The sequence below is a fragment of the Malania oleifera genome, chromosome 4 (genome assembly GCF_029873635.1).
Source record: "Malania oleifera isolate guangnan ecotype guangnan chromosome 4, ASM2987363v1, whole genome shotgun sequence".
In the NCBI taxonomy this organism is placed as follows: Eukaryota; Viridiplantae; Streptophyta; class Magnoliopsida; order Santalales; family Ximeniaceae; genus Malania; species Malania oleifera.
Genome location: NC_080420.1, coordinates 123,745,695 through 123,762,555, shown reverse-complemented (window position 1 = coordinate 123,762,555; position 16,861 = coordinate 123,745,695). Strand labels below are relative to the sequence as shown.

At 35.3% G+C, this 16,861-nt stretch overlaps 1 protein-coding gene across 4 annotated transcripts; it reads right to left on the bottom strand.

Moving 5' to 3' along the window:
• Window positions 1-1,917: 1,917 nt before the first annotated feature.
• LOC131154409 (pyruvate dehydrogenase (acetyl-transferring) kinase, mitochondrial) lies at window positions 1,918-14,664 on the bottom strand. 4 transcript variants are annotated; one of them, XM_058107163.1, is made up of 6 exons: window positions 14,280-14,663; window positions 12,700-12,952; window positions 12,372-12,552; window positions 11,197-11,344; window positions 10,466-10,679; window positions 1,918-2,236 (listed from the first exon to the last, which is right to left on the bottom strand). In XM_058107163.1, exons 1-6 carry the CDS (start codon window positions 14,526-14,528, stop codon window positions 2,178-2,180), a joined length of 1,104 nt encoding a protein of 367 aa, XP_057963146.1. In that variant the 5' UTR covers window positions 14,529-14,663; the 3' UTR covers window positions 1,918-2,177. The 4 variants fall into 4 exon arrangements, with proteins under 4 accessions (XP_057963146.1, XP_057963147.1, XP_057963145.1 ...); XM_058107162.1 differs by lacking the exon at window positions 1,918-2,236 and adding an exon at window positions 2,883-2,956; XM_058107164.1 differs by lacking the exon at window positions 10,466-10,679.
• Window positions 14,665-16,861: the final 2,197 nt, after the last annotated feature.

Here is a 16,861-nt window from a genome sequence, read left to right as displayed (position 1 = left end):
CTCGTTAGCTTTGGCGGAGTAGCTTTTCATTGAAATAAGATGAAATATAAATTTTTTATTTATTTATATAGGAACTCCAGCCACCAACAAGCCCTTCGAATCCACTGGTGCGGCACTAAACCTACGGATCAGCATCCTCCGCCCCTAGGTCTCGCTGATCAAGTTAATTAATTGTAACTAATATACTAAAACAAATCTACCCCTGGGAATAAACATTTCACAAACCAAATGTAAACTAAGTTTTTAACCTTTTATGTCTCAAAAATGAGAATGCTACCATCTTATTACAATAATGAGAAACAAAAATACCTTTGTTATAATAATTTTGAGTCTTGAAAGAAATCATCCAAACACAAAATAATAATAAGTGCAAAAACCATTCACCCACCTTGAGGTTTAGCAAAACTACAATGACCTCACTCGAATTTCAAAAATACGAAAAACCTCCTCTAAGGTTTGTTAGAAAGGCGAAAACCTCCTAAAAAAACTTATTTTTTTGTAAAATAGAAAGAGAGATTTGTGTTTTTTTAACAAACTCAAAATTTTTAAAACCTCAGCAGAGATATTTGAAAATTTGAAATCTTAAAAAGAAAGGTACGTGTCTTTTGCCCTAATAGTAATATAAGAATAGAATGAAATACAATCCAATCTCATTGAGAATGATCTAAGCCAAATCAGTTTCCATCAATAAGAGATGTCCTCACCGGCAAGGCAACTACTTACATTATAATGTGGTCATTCATTCCCCAGCTAACCCCACAATAATAATAATAACAATAATGGTGACCGTTGGCTCTCGTTATCATGTGTCATTCCTCAATGCCAGTAACTAATAACTCAACCGCATCAGCTAATGTGGTGTTTGGAAACATGTACAAAATTTAAATTTGTATAAATTTTGACAAAACATGATATAATTTTATATTATTTTACAAACGTCTCCAGTAAATTTGAATCCAAAAAATAAATTCCAAAAATCAGACCTTTGAATAAATATTATGCAAAATAAAGCTAAGTTATATTTAAATTCATACAAATTCAAATTCAAAAACTTATATTCCGAAGCTATAAATCATGTAGCACTACAAAAGAGAAAATAGTCTCAATCATAATAAGTTTGGGAGCGATTTCAAGTTCCAAACTTCGACCTGTATGGAGGAATGTATAAAGTGGTGGTGGTGGGCAATTTCAAGTTTTGAACACATGAAAAAATAATGCCATTATGATTTCAATTTTTATGGAATATATGCCCAGCATTTTCTTACAGGATCCATCACTTGGGCTGTCCTAAAACACCCTATAGCTTTCAAAGTGTTGTAATTTGACCCCAACAGTTTCAATTTGAGTGTGTGCAAACACTGAAATATCTTTGATTGATCATCTATGCAAAAAAAATTTTAAGAGTTTGAATTAGTGATGAATGGTGCATTATTTTTCATAGGGAAAGAAATTATATCATGTTTCTTTACACTAGCATCATGTTTGGTTCGCTCAATGAAATGGAATTTTGAATGGAGAATATGACGAAATCGAGGTATAAATTCATATATGTTTCACTAGATTTCATTATATTCCTATGTAGCGAACATTCGGTCAAATAAATTTTATGCATGTTCACTATTAGTTGCCCAACATTGAGATCCATGTAACGGTGTATGTTCATATGAGATGTTGTGGTTCACTTCAGACCTCTTTCATTTGTTCTGTATTCACAGAAATGCTATGCATCCATCTCATAAGAGATGTTGTGGTTCACTTCAGACCTCTTTCATTTTTTCTGTATTCGCTGAAATGCTACGCAATTATCAATTTTGAAGCAGAGCAAGGAAGTTCACAAGTAACTCAAAGTTAGTCTATGTGCAAAAATCCACTGCCCACAAGATGCCCGCATTCTACGATTTGTACACGTCGATAAAATTATAGCAGCAAAAAGCCAATTTCATATTGACATTTGGCAATTTTTAATTCTAATTTTCAATGTCTGCAACAATCAGAATACCCAACATTAATGGATGGGTTCAATAATGTACCTGGGGTGCTGGAACTTAAAGATACAATGACCAGGCCCAAGTGAATTTATGATAAAACACACCCAAGCCCTCCATGGCCGTAGGGAGTTTCGCAGCATATTTCTCGACCCAACCAAGAACATTGGAGTTTGAATTCAGGCCTCGGGTCTAAGACAGGGGCTCTTGAGAGTCTCCCAATCGCGACAGATGAAGGTAGGCATCAGTTCCTGCAAGTACAAATCACAAAGGATTAAGCATATGGGGAAGCCGCTTGATAATTTAAATAAAATAATTGCAACGATTGAGACAGCATAATTTTCCGAAATGCATAAAGATAATCTCCCTTCTTTTTGGGGGGAAAAAAAATGAAGGTGTAATTGATAACCAGTAAATATTGATGCAAAATTTCTTGATTGACATAGATTCCTGCTGAATCGTAGGATGAAAAACATCACAGTAACATCCAAAAAATACTCATGGAATTTCACAATACCATCAACAATCAGGAATCCTATAAAGACATGCTCCCACAGCCACAACCAGGTGCACCGCAGGAAGACAACAAGCACAAACTTTGATATTGGAAACAATAAAGTTCTGCTTGATTTGGAGGAGGATAACAAAACCCCAGTAACATAATTAACAGAAGAAAAAATTTATATAAGAGAACCATGGCGGCACAGCCTAATCACCGAAGTCATAGGTCATGCGTATCGCTATCAGGTATTATACTCATCACGGCAAAGAATATGAGAATGCATTATCCCCAGTCTTATTGACCCGGGGAATTATTTATGCTTCGTGAAATTTGCCTCCCAATAAGAGATGAATTGGCCTAGAACAAGGACACCATGGTATGTAGGAAATTATTACCTCTCAGCAAGGCAATGGGAACCAAATTTCAGGTTCAGTGAAGCCTGGATTAACTCTGCAACTGTCTCGACTTGCTATCAAATATTTAGAATGAAGATATCATAACAAAAGAATCAGTGGCCTAAAGGGACTCCCTTTAAGAATGGACACAGTTATATCAAAACACAGAGAGAAGCAGATATGCAAGATTTTGTACACAAATAAAACTCAACAATCCTCAGCTTACACAAGTCAAGATTGGACCAATTGTCCAACCAGTAACCTATGAAAACCTATCCATACTTTGCTACAGCTGTGACTGCATGAGACATGATACTGCCAACTGTGCCTACCTTAATCAAACATAACTGCAAACACAAGTATACAGATCAATCACACTAAACTGCTCTAGATCACCAAAATCATGCAAGTTTCACGATTATCAACGCTGGTGATTAAAAGAACCAGCTCCAGGGGACAACTATGGCCTTGGTCAAACAATGTCAAAAAAAGATCCCTCGGCCATGTACGACAGCCAACGTCCAAAACACCAATGCTCAGGCAGGAGAGCATGAAACGCTTTTGCACACAAAAGCAACCACAAGCCCAAATGAGCCGCAAATCACTACCCCCACAAATCTCAAGACACCTTCAGCCAAAAAGCAAAGCAGAGCACAACTACTTCAGATACCCCTGCACACAGAACCTTAAGACTGCCTAACAATGTCCCTCCTACCACCAGTCAAACAACATGCCCTATCACTGCCACTAAACTTTGAAGTGACTAGGGCACTCTGGCGTCCGATGCCTCAGACAACCAGGTAGCAAACCAACACCTGGCCTTGCCCTTTCATATATAGTCAACCCAGGTCACCCATAAGACAATCCATATTGATCATCATACTGCAAGTAACCCATCCCAAACAGCCAACCAAATTGAAGCCATTAAACATAGAGAGACATCACAGATAGACAACACATCTCAGCAATCAACCTCCCCACCTCTCTGCTGCCCCGAGCTCCTTATGCTAAGGGCTCTATATACTAGGTGTTTGTTCCCATTTTGCTTTTGTGTGAAGTCATCCATGTCATGAAACTTGGATTGCTCTCCCACAACCCCATTTTCACAATTTAGGCTGCTCCCATTTAGCTGGCCACTACTACAAGAATAGCTTTTGCTTTCTTTTCCTTTGGCTACTAAGATGTTTCAGTTTGCTAGGTTTTCTCTTGCCTGCCCTATGGATTCAGCAGCAGTTCGAACAGTTAACTCTCAAAACAAAGGCTCACAGGCACCAAGCATGAGGGAATGTTAGATGTTTGGTAATCTCTCCTCCAACTAGGATAAAAGATCCCATTAAAGGGGATAACCCCATGCATATTGTACATAAATCTGTTCGCACGAATTGTACAGTATCATAAATAGCTACTCCAGGTATTACTCCTCTGCAGAAGGCAGAATTGGATTTGGTTTGCAAGCCCTTTCAGGTTTCTTGTTGTTTTTAACTTTGTCCACATAGAAGCATCTACTTCAAGGCTGGCCATCATATTAATATTCAAAAATCAAAACGGTGTCTACAAGAATCTGTTGCTCAAGCTTGCTCAAATTTAAGGAGTACTTCTCAAAATTCCATAACTTCAGACACAAGAAAATAGCTAGGAGTCCCTCTACTACATCACAAAACCTTGAGAAGAACCTAGATGCATCTCTTGGATAAAATTGATGGCACTGTTGCAGGATGAAAAAGCAAGTTGCTATCCATGGTAGGAACTAGGAAGAGTCAACCAAGTCAAATCAGTCCTTCCTGCAATCCTATACCACACAATACAAACCAACCCTTTCCCGATGAGTCTTTGCAACAAAATGAACCAAATTTCAAGAAACTCCTCTGGTTATACACACACCCACAACACTGCCACTCCATAATTTGGCAATAGATGACTTAAACCAAAAGGAAAAAATGGCCTGGACATCCAAGCCCCAAGGTGAACAATCAAGCGCTACACATAAACGTATCCAGGAGAGCATGGAAAAACCCAGTGGCACCATGAGTTGGATCACTAATTTCAAGTACTACCAATCTCAGCCATTCTTACAAGCGAAGTCCAAACAATCTAGTAACTCTACATTGTATGCTATAACTTGGGGCAAGGAAGCTTTGCCAGCCCACCTCAGATGATCTATCAGGAATGGAGCAAAAGAAAATTTTCGGCATTATAATTGGGTTCCACGTGGCTCTCCAGCTGCCTCTCCAGCCATGCAGAACACACTAAAATCCAATATGTACTGAAGCATCTCTCAGCTACAACTGTACAACTAATGCAACAGATTCTCCAACTCATTAGATAGGCAAGTACCAACTCCACCATCTCCTTGTACTCTAGATAGGCAATTCTGGCCCTGTACCAGAAACTGTACTGAAAAATCTGCCAACTCAAGCCTCATCATAGATAAACCAGAGAGCCTTTACACTAGAATTGAATCTCACATATAAAATCACCTCAAGAATATAGTTCTTTGGTAAATGCCCTACCTCCTTTTATGCTAGATAGACAATTCTGGCCCTAAAACAATACTGGAAACTGTACAACAAAAACTGTCAACTCAAGCCTCATCACAGACAAACCAAAGACCCCTTCCTCACACTGGAATTGGGTCTAACGTACAAAATCACGTCCAAGAATATAGTTCTTCATTAAATGCATGCACAACAAAATCAGTGACCTCTCATTCCACTCACCATGTTTTAACATGCCCAAGATGCAACAAGGACAAACAAAGCCCTATCACGCATTTCAAGATTGCCATGGGTAGAGCTATTTAGCATGCATCATCCCACCCAACATTTGAAACATCATATCCCAAAATCTCTAACAACTTGGTGTTGCACTAACCTGCATGACTTCTCAGCCATTTTCAACCCAGCTCTTCCAAGGACAAAAATCTTAGCATTGGCAGCATGGCATATACAGTTCAATCAGAATCAGATAATTTTCAAAATAAGGTTCGTGATCATCAAACTGATGTCATCCAGAAAATTTCTCACACTTGAATACTATTTCCAAGCAATGAGAAATGCCAAACAAGAGTTTTCAGAGAATACAAAGCCATTACAACAATTGCAGGTTCCATCTGGGACATGCCTGAACCATGAGGATGGAACACATTCATAGACTAGCCAACCACTGCCTGTCTGTCTTGTATGAGCAGCACACAAAAACAAGACTTTTGCACTCCTGAGCAATCAACTATCCAAACTGGGCACCTCTATTAGCTCATGACATTTAATGTACAGCTTCAGCATCCATGATGATAAATAGTTTGTACTGCTATACTTTTTTTTATTATTTTTTTTAGTGTGCGTGTCCATTTTGGCCAAAAAAGGACCCAAAAACACTCATTTCAAATACAACAAATCCAAGCCTTAGTCCCACTAAGTGGGGTCGGCTATATGAATCATTTTCTGCCAATTTATGCAATCATGAACCATTTCTTTTGATAGATTCAAGGATATTAAATCCTTACTCACTATTTCCTCCCAAGTTATTTTAGGTCTACCCCTACCCCTACACTCATTTCAAATGCAATTAAGAAATATAGAAATTTGTATAATTCATATGAACTTCCTAAATGTGCCAGCAAATAAGCAAACAGAACAAACAAGACATAAAAGGCCCAAAGGAAACAATCTTTGGGCCTAGATAGATTTCAATAAGATATCGTTCGCCCTCACCACCAAAAAAAGGGGAAAAAAAAATCTCTACAATTGAATTTACGAGCCAGACCCTAAAAGTCATGATGTACCACAAAAGACAAACTAAAGAAACCAGCACCTCCCCCTGGGTGGGCACCGAAAACTCAAAAGGACCTCTTTTCTATCTTTCACCCCAGAAAAACACAAAATGGAGTAAAATAACAGGCATAATAAATTATTTACAAATGTTAAGCATTGAAATCAATAACTTGGAAATACAAAAAATAAGTTGGCTGATATATAATAATAACAATAACAACAAAACCAAACCTTAGTCCCACTAAGTGAAGTCGGCTATATGATCCTTTTCCGCCAATTTATGCGATCATGGACCATTTCTTTTGATAGATTCAAGGATATTCAATTCTTACTCACTATCTCCTTCCAAGTTATTTTAAGTCTACTCTTACCCCTTCTACTGCCCCCCACAGTAACTAAGTCACTTTTCCTCACAGGTGCACTATGTGGCCTACGTTGCAAGTGTCAATACTATCTGAGTCGTCCCTCCCTTATCTTATCTTCTATAGGAGCTACACTTAACTTACCACGAATATGTTCATTCCTTAATTTATCTTTCAATGTTATACCACTCTTCCATCTAAGCATTCTCATCTCAGCAATTTTTACTTTTTGAATATTATATTTCTTCTTCGCTCAACATTCCGATCCATATAGCATAGTTTGTCTTATAACTGCCCTATAAAACTTCCCTTTCAATTTTAAGGGTATTCTACAATCACATAACACACTTGAAGCACTTTTCCATTTTACCCAACCTGTTTTAACTCTATGGATTACCTCATCTTCAATTTCTCCTTCAGCTTGCATAATAGATCCAAGGTATCAAAATCTACAAGTACTATTTATTTCTTCATCATTAAGTTTAACTTTGTCTCCAATATTCTTCCTATCATTACTGAAATTACATTTCATATATTTTGTTTTATTTCTACTTATCGTAAACCCTCTAGATTCCAAAACTTCTCTCCATAATTCTAACTCGGCCTCTACTCCGTCCCTAGTTTCGTCAATTAATACAATATCATCTGCAAACAACATACACCATGGAACCTCCTTTTGAATACTCCTAGTCAATTGGTCCATCACTAAAGCAAAAAGATAAGGACTCAAAGCAGATCCTTGATGTACACCTATAGTAATTGAAAATTCTCTAATTTCTCCATCTATAGTCCTTACACTAGTCATTACTCCATCGTACATATCCTTAATGACATCGGTATATCTACAACATACACCCTTTTTTTTATAAAACCCACCATAGGACTTCCCTAGGTATCCTATCATATGCTTTCTCAAGGTCAATAAATATCATATACAAGTCCCTCTTCTTTTACCTGACTTTTCCATTAATCTTCTTAAAAAATAAATAGCTTCTGTGGTAGATCTCCCAGGCATAAAACCAAATTCATTTTTAGAGATCTTCATTTCTAACCTTAATCTTTTTTCAACTACCCTTTCCCATAGTTTCATCGTATGACTCATAAGTTTAATTCCACGATAGTTATTACAATTTTAAATATCTCCTTTATTTTTGTATATAGGTATTAAAGTACTTTTCCTCCATTCATCTCGCATTTTCTTAATTTTTACAATTGTATTAAATAAATTAGTTAACTATATAATTCCGTTATCATCCAAGCATTTCCAAACTTCAATTGGGATGTCATCTGGTCCCATAGCTTTCCCAATTTTCATCTTTTTTAGTGCAAACTTAACTTGGTTAACACTAATTTTGCGAATAAATCTTATATTTTTAATCTTTTCCTCATTTGACAATTCTAATTTTAAGCCTTCTATTTGGTTTTCATTAAACAACTTACTAAAGTAACTTCGCCATCTTTCTTTAATATCTTCGTCCTCAACCAAGACAATATCATCCTCACTTTTTATACATTTTACATTTCGCTCTTCCTTTCTCTAACTATAGCAAGTTTAAATATATCTCTTTCCCCTTCTTTTGTACCCAATCTATCATACAAACTATTAAAAGATCTATATTTAGCTTCACTAACGGCCATTTTTGCATCTTTTCTTGCCTCCTTATATTTTTCAAAGTTATCTCTGTTTCTACATTTTTGTCATGTTTTATACCAAATTCTTTTTGTCTTTATGATTTTTTGTACATCTTTATCCCACCACCAACTATCTTTGCTATTTGAGAAACTTCCCCTTGATTCACCTAAAATTTCTTTTACTATTTTTTAATAGAGCTAGCTAATCTATTCCAAAGAGTATTTGTATCTATCTCATCCTTTATGGTCCAATGCCTATCTTTAATCATTTTATCTTTAAATTTTATTATATTTTCTCCTTTTAGGTTCCACCATCTAGTTCTCCTACACTGGTTTATTTTATCTTTTTTCTTCCATTTTTTAATACATACATCTAACACACTAAGACTCTGTTGTGTGGTTAGGTTGTCACCTAGAATAACTTTACAATCCTTGCATGATAAACGATCTACCCTCCTAGTTAAAAAAAAAAAAAAAAATCTATTTGACTTCTATTGTGTCCACTTTTAAAGGTTATTAAGTGTTCTTATCTCTTCTTAAAGCAAATATTCATTATACTAAAATCATATGACATAGAAAAATCTAAGATCATCTCCCCAAACTCATTTTTGTCTCCATATCCATATCCTCTATGTATCCTCTCATAATTTTTATTATCTCTTCCAACGTGTGTCAATTCAAATCTCCTCCTATAAATATTTTCTTAGTCCCTGGTATGCCTTGTATAATACTATCCATGTCTTCCCAAAATTATCTCTTAAGATTTTCTACTAAGCCAACTTGAGGAGCATAAGCATTAATGATACTTATTATCTCTTGTCCTAATACTATCTTGATTTTTATAATTTTATCCCTTACTCTAGTTACATTCACAACGCTATCTTTTAAGTTTTTGTCTATAATAATACCTACTTCATTCTTACGTTTTTCTTTTCCAGTGTACCAAAGTTTAAATCCTAATTTATCGATTTCTCTAACTTTCTCCCCCACCCACTTAGTTTCTTTAAGGCAAATTATATTAATTCTTCTTCTAATCATTGTATCCACAATTTCCATGTTTTTACCCGTAAGTGTCCCTATATTCCAAGTTGCTAATCTAATTCTAGTTTCCTGAACTAACGTCTTTACCTACCCACGTCCAGAATGATGCAGGAACCCTCGCATATTTGACATCGTACCTGGGCGACGACCTAGCCCACCCTCGCCCACTTTTCGTTACACCCGGGTGGTTCAAGTGCAACGCGTCGCTCGTAGGGGACGCCCCAGCAAATATTCGGTAAGGATTCATATCATAGTGATCTAACAAATTTTACGCTGGTTGTCAGCTACCTAACGCAACCCTCCTCCTTTATCCGGGCTTGGGACCGGCTGTGTGTGAAAAAATTAGGACATTAAGTGCATCACAGGCGGAGTTGGCTAATATATTATAATATAATATGTTTTTAGATTTTTCTTGTGTATGCTTCCAAATATGAAACTATCCACGGGAATCATCAAAATCAACCACATTAGGGCACACTAAGACCAGGAGAAACCATAGTCCATCTAATTTGGAGAGAAGTTCCAAGCATGTTGATCTGACATTACGAAAGAAGACTGAAAAGAAAGAGGAAGAGAATGGAAGAACAAAAACTTTCAGTTTGCTGGAATAACTACAATTTGATGAAAACCATAATACATTCAAGAGTTTTAACATCAGCAAGGGGATAACATTTGTACATCAAAAAAATTTTAGGATGAGGTTTCATCTGATTTAACAAGAAATAAGTGTAGGCATTGCAGACTTTAATCAAATAAAAGAGTGAGACTTTGGAATCACCATATCCTTCCATTGAAATAATTTGTAGATCACCTCCAAAATATCGAGCATATAGGCGGCTTATTGGAATTCCATATCCATATCCAGCCATTGTTACCATGTCAGGTGATATAATATCTGAGTACTCATCCAGTGGGTTTCTTCCAGTGCTATAAAGATACGTGAAAATTTTGGAAAGACCACTTCTAGGTATGCCACCCCCTTCATCGGTGACCTATATTACCAAAAATAATCGATTTATTAAGCACAGAAAGCATTAGCATCTACCTGATAAAACACCATAGTTGGGCACTTGGAAATGATGCAAGTCACATGGCAATTCAATCAACTCAATTTTATTCACAGTATTTGAAAAGAGGTTGTTACACTGCTTACATCAGGATCTATGTAAGATTCGATGAAATCAATATACTTACCGAACAAGTTTTAGAATGAAAACTGTTTGGTGTATCCCTGGGTTGCAAAAGATGACAATGCATTTTTTTTTTTTTTTCATTTTCTTTAATAGAACGGTCACTAGCAAGCAGACTCTGCCTACATAAGGCTTAGGGATTTGTCTTTAGACACACACAAGGCCAGAGAACAGATGGGGTTGCATAAGGTTGATGGTAGACTTTAATCCTTTTGCCCAATAAAGAGAATGACTATGAACAATAAATGACATACCGCCGGCAACAATTGGAAATCTTCAGAGCAGCAGATCTTCTCAGATAATGACATTAGGCACATACCTTAATGGTAACATCCTCTATCCCGTCAGCAACTATAATTCGAATGGGCGGTGCAACTTTGTCCGAATTTACAAACCGCTCTTGAACAGCACGCAAAGAGTTCTTCACCAACTCAAATACCATAAGATGCAAGTGTGTTGGTACGTAACTAAAAAAAAGTAAAATTGAAAATAAGACTAACAACAATAGCTATTCACAAATTTAAATTGAGCTTTCAAGATGGATAATTGTACATATTTTCATATAAATGTTCATAAATTATATCCATGTCTGTTAAGATCTAATAAAACTTATGCACAAGAAAGCCTTTTTGAACAGACAGCAAATACTTATTCAGTACTTAAAAGACATTGTCCAGCAGAAAAAAAAAAAACATATATAATACAATGGAACTACTGTAGATAAGATCCTCATGATTTCAAATCAAACAAAGGCTTTTAGCTTCAATTCCTGACTGTTACAAGTTCAAATGTCTGAAAAGGCTTAATTACAGCACTCGCAAGTAGTCAGTCTAAGTTTAAATAGGAGTACAATAGCGAAGGCAGAATAAAAAGGAAATGTTTAAGTGTCATACTGTAAGTGGTGTTAAATGTCTCTTCAAGCTGAGCTAAGGTGATTTAGAAAGCAGTTGAGTACATAGGCTGTCCATGCAGAGGCATCACCACAATCAGCAAAATAAAGCTGTAATGAGGTCCATTATTCAAATCCAAACATGCCTCTGCTTAAACAAACATTAAGAGTAATATAGGTTCATTTAAATGCAAATATATAAGTACACAATCAAATGCTACAAAAATATTAGATAATTTATCTCCCTTGAACAACCAAATACCAAACATAACTGAAGCCATGGCATTGAACATGCCAAAAATTTGGAGTAAGATTTGTGCTCCCTAATTTGATAAAAATTATGAGTGCTAAAGACTGGTAAAATTTTCACTAACAGCTAGTGATGAGCCATGATAACTTATTTTTTTAAAGCAAGCAATGAAAATAAAAGCCTCATTTATGATAAAGGCAAGAGTCGAAGATATACAAAATGAAACTAAAATGTGAAATTTTAGAAATATATCACAACATAAAATTCCATAAATTTGGGTAAGGGGATAAAAAGAAGAATCAGCACTAGGTTTTAAAAGAAAAAGACAAAAAGGAATGAAAGAAACAGCACTTACGGAAAAGTAAAATTTGGATCACCGTATATGTTGACCTCAGGAGCACTCCCATACTCCCGTAAACAAATCGCTCGTGCATCCTCGCTGGCACCCCGTGCAACATCCAAAGGAGACATTTTAGTATGAATACAGCCTACACAATCAGGAGGTGGATTGGGATCATGCAGTGCCACATGCTGCCCTGAGTTACACACGAAAATAAGAGATTTGATAAATGAAGTGAGCATAAACAAACCCGCCTATCAACACAGAAGACTGGAAATTCTGCATAATGAAACAAAACTAAGGGCAGTAAGATGTGGGAAAGAAGAGAGGAGGGGGTACAAACCAATAAGCATTCGAATCCCAATTCTTGTCATGTAAAATCGATCTAGAAACCGATGAATCTCATCAAGATCCTGAATCTTTGGATCAATGTCCTTCTTCAGCTGTTGAACACCCAAAGCCATCGTGGGGACCACATTGTTGTGTCTCACTTTAATCATCTTGATCATTTTTGTGAATTCCAACTCATCACTAGTATCCTTGATCTCAGGAAAGGATCGAAGATCCCGGAATGAATCCAAATACCAATCTCTCACCTAAGCATATTGAAGTCAAAATTCAACACAAATTCACTTCAAAACAACTACTGATAAAAATAATCATCAATTCGGAAAAAATCACAAAAAAAAAAATCTTATATTTAAATTACAAAAAAAAAAAAAAAAAAAGAATAAGCCCAATAACATACAAATACAAAATAACCCATCTTTACAATAGGAATGGAGAAAAGCATAGTCAAAATCACAACCCCAGAGAGAAGAATCAACATGGACAACTGCAACAGCCAAATCGCTGGAAAAATTCAACCCTATCACCTTTATCTTCTAATATATACAAAAAAAACTGCTACTTAAATCCAAATCCAGTATCACCCCAAAAAAAAGCTTTGAACAAATCAACCAGTATATCAGACCATAATGAATTGTTGAGCTTTTGTGAATATATAAACTACGAATGAAACAAAAGAGTGCAAATTTGCATATTCACTCTGAATATAGACATGAATACACCCATAAAAAATTTCCAAGTCCAAACATGGTAAAGATTAAATAAAAATCAATCAAAACTCTCTTAAACCGTAACAAGTGAAAACTCTGTTGAACTGTAACAAGTCAAACACAATCAAATGTATGAACTATAAGAACTCAAAAATTGCCAGCAGCATAGAGGTGTAGCAATCACCAATTCTAGTGGCTCAGAACCCGGAGATAATCCCAGAAAACAATTCAACATAGATGATATCTTCTTTGGCAACTATAAACAAAAATAAAGATGCAGGTTTATTAAAAATCAGACATTGCATATTTTTCCAAATTCTGTACACAAATTTCTGAAAAATTTGTAGGCATTTAACAGTCCGCATGAGTACAAACTCATTTGGAAAATTCAAAAAGAGAAAATCTGAAAAATGAGTGGGAAATTAACAGAGATACAAAAAAAAAATCTCCATATAATCGCCCGAACACAAAACTCGCTTGGCAGAGAAACAGAAGGCCACCAAAACCTCTCAAATCTGAAACTCCGCAACCCACTACAAAAAGTCAACACAACAACCTCATTATTTAAACACTCAATAAGGGGGTTTCTAAAAAATTGGAAAAAATTAACAAAATAAAACATAACATAAAGAGATCGAATGAGAAATATTTAAACAAAAAAAAAAAAGGATTAAACAGCCTCTAAAGGCGGATTATTTTTTTCTTAAAATAAGAAAGTTCAAAAGACAATTCAACTAAAAAATCTCATTCTTTAAATACCCATTAAAGGGAATACATTTTTTTTCTTCCCAGTAAAAAGAAACGACATAAAGAGTTCAAAAGATTAAATAACTACCGAAAAGGAGAAAAAAGAAGGATAGAGTACCTTAAGAACAGCAGGTTTCTGGGATAAGCCATAAGGCAAGCCCTCAATATCAAGGGCTCTCCTGGCAAGCCTAATGGGGAGCTCTTTGTGAAGGAACTGAGCAGAGATGAGCAAATTCCTCTCAGTGGGTCTGGACCCGAACTCCATCATGTACCTCAGGCTCACCCCTGTTTGTTTCATCCCAGCCCATCTCTGCACTTCCTCCATCACAGCCTTTGAGTACGTCTCGCACAGCTTCTTAGCCGCCATGCCCAAAACCAACCCCGCCCAGTAAGAAGAACCATGCAAATTTGCAGAGCAAGCACAGTGCCACTGAAACAGAGAGAGAGAGAGAGAGAGAGAGATTAGGGTTATAAGGTTCTGATGTGTTCAGTTTGGAAAGGCCATACCATGCCCGTGGGAATCTGATAATCGCCGTTTGATTACGACACGTGGAGGGTTCCGATAGCTTGTGGGGCTGCCCCTAAACTGATCCGCCGTCCTTCTCTCTCTCTAGTTTAGCTTCATTCATTTCTCTTCCTTTTGGCGCGTTGTAACGACCGGTCGGTTCTGCTTGACCAATTGGACCGAATCGGATCGGACTGGACCGCCCCAAAGTGGTTTCTAGAACTGAACCGGGTGCGCTTTGCAATATTCATGAGTGTGGATAAAGTTCACATTTATAAGTAAAGGCTAAAATTTATTATTGTTTTGAAAAGATGTTTTTAAAAATTTAAAATTTAAAATTTTTATTAAGTTATTTATAGCTCATGATTCATAAAAGTTACGACCAAAACATGGGGCATTTCAAGAATATTTAAAAAAGAATCGGAAAGTAAAAAATTTAATGCAATATATATTATAGAATTATGTGCGCCATGTTTTATTAGACACTAGGCATGAAGGAAGCAATCTTAAATTTAAGAGATTTCTTTTTAATTTATTAATTAATTATTTGATTTTAAAAATTATTTTTCGAGAACCAACTTATTATACATGCAAACATATGAAAAAAAAAAATATATATATATATATATATATATATGTATAATTCTATTTAACATGAAATAGGATTACTACAAACGGTAATTAAATTTTAAAAAAATTGAACAGCCATTTATATTTATTTCATATTACAAATACATAGTAAGAGTTTGCATTGTCATTAAAGTTCCGTTTAAAAATGAAAAGGAAAGAAAAATATTAAAGAATCCACATTTTCATGTTTGATTATCGAGAAAAGTAAGAGAAAAAATAAAAAATATATCAAATTCATGGACAAAAATTTTGATTTTGCACATAATTAATATTTAGTATTTCGTAATTTTTAATCGTACAAAAACAAAGTTTCATTTTTAATAAAATTTAATATAGAAGAAAAATATAATAGAAAATATGTTTTCTCTTTATTTTTCTCGTCTTTCTTTTTCTCAAGTAAAATTCTTGATTCAAGCGTACTGTAAATTTAATCGTATAAAGGGCAGTCCGATACACAAACTCTCGCATTGTGGAGTTCGAGGAAGGGGCAGAGCACAATGGGTCTATAGTATGTAACTTTACCTTACATTCTTCGCAAGAGACTATTTCTACGCCTCAAACTCATGACCTTTAAATCACACGGCGAGCAACAACCTTACCATTGCGCCTAAGCTCCCTTCAAATTTAGTCGTATAAAGTACACATAATTTATCTCAATTTCATACATTTGAGATTATTATATATAATCATAAAACCTTTTTTAAGCTATCAAAATTTTAAGGCATGTGTACTATTACAAACCAAAGGTGACATTAACAAGGACCAATCAAAATTAATCTTATAAAAATCATTTTCAAAAGGATCAGTCTACCTTAGATTTTAGGGTAGCCCTAAAGTGGGTCATGCCAAGGGTCCCTTTGTCCCCTGCCCAGCCCCTTTGATTTTTATAATTTAAGAACACCAAGAACATAAACCACACTAGGAATAATATCAGATTTAATTAAATAAACATTTTCCACACTTGGGTTTTATAAATTAATCATCGGAATCCGCATGTCGCAATGAAAATTAAATAATGGATCAATATGCATATGAAAAATATGGGTATTTTGAAACGATGCATAAATTATACAATAGCTCATACATTTCATAAACAGGTGTTTTTCGTGTAAAAATAAATTTCACTTTTTTTATTTGTTTAATACATATTTAATTTATTTCAAATAAAAAAATGGTCAAGCTTTACTGTCAAATGCTGACTATAATCTCAAGACCGTTATTTATGCTTATCTAATTTATTGTATTTATTTCTATTATTGAGAGATGAAAAAAGAGGGAGATCTCTTGTAAGGAACATTTCAACAGTTAGAACATAAGATTTTCATGAGATTTTCAGTTCTAATTTTAAGAAAATCAAAAAATAAAGAATTGTATTCCTTAAAAGACATCTCTACAACTATGACAAGAGATTTTCGTACCCTTTCAATTTTAATTCCCTATCTTCTTTGATTTACAAACTGAAGACTATTGAGTTATCTTCGAACACAAATGTCTCATACTTAAAGCCTGAATTATCTCCGGAAAAACTTCAATGCTCATTCCTAATTTTCATATTTTTAAGATTT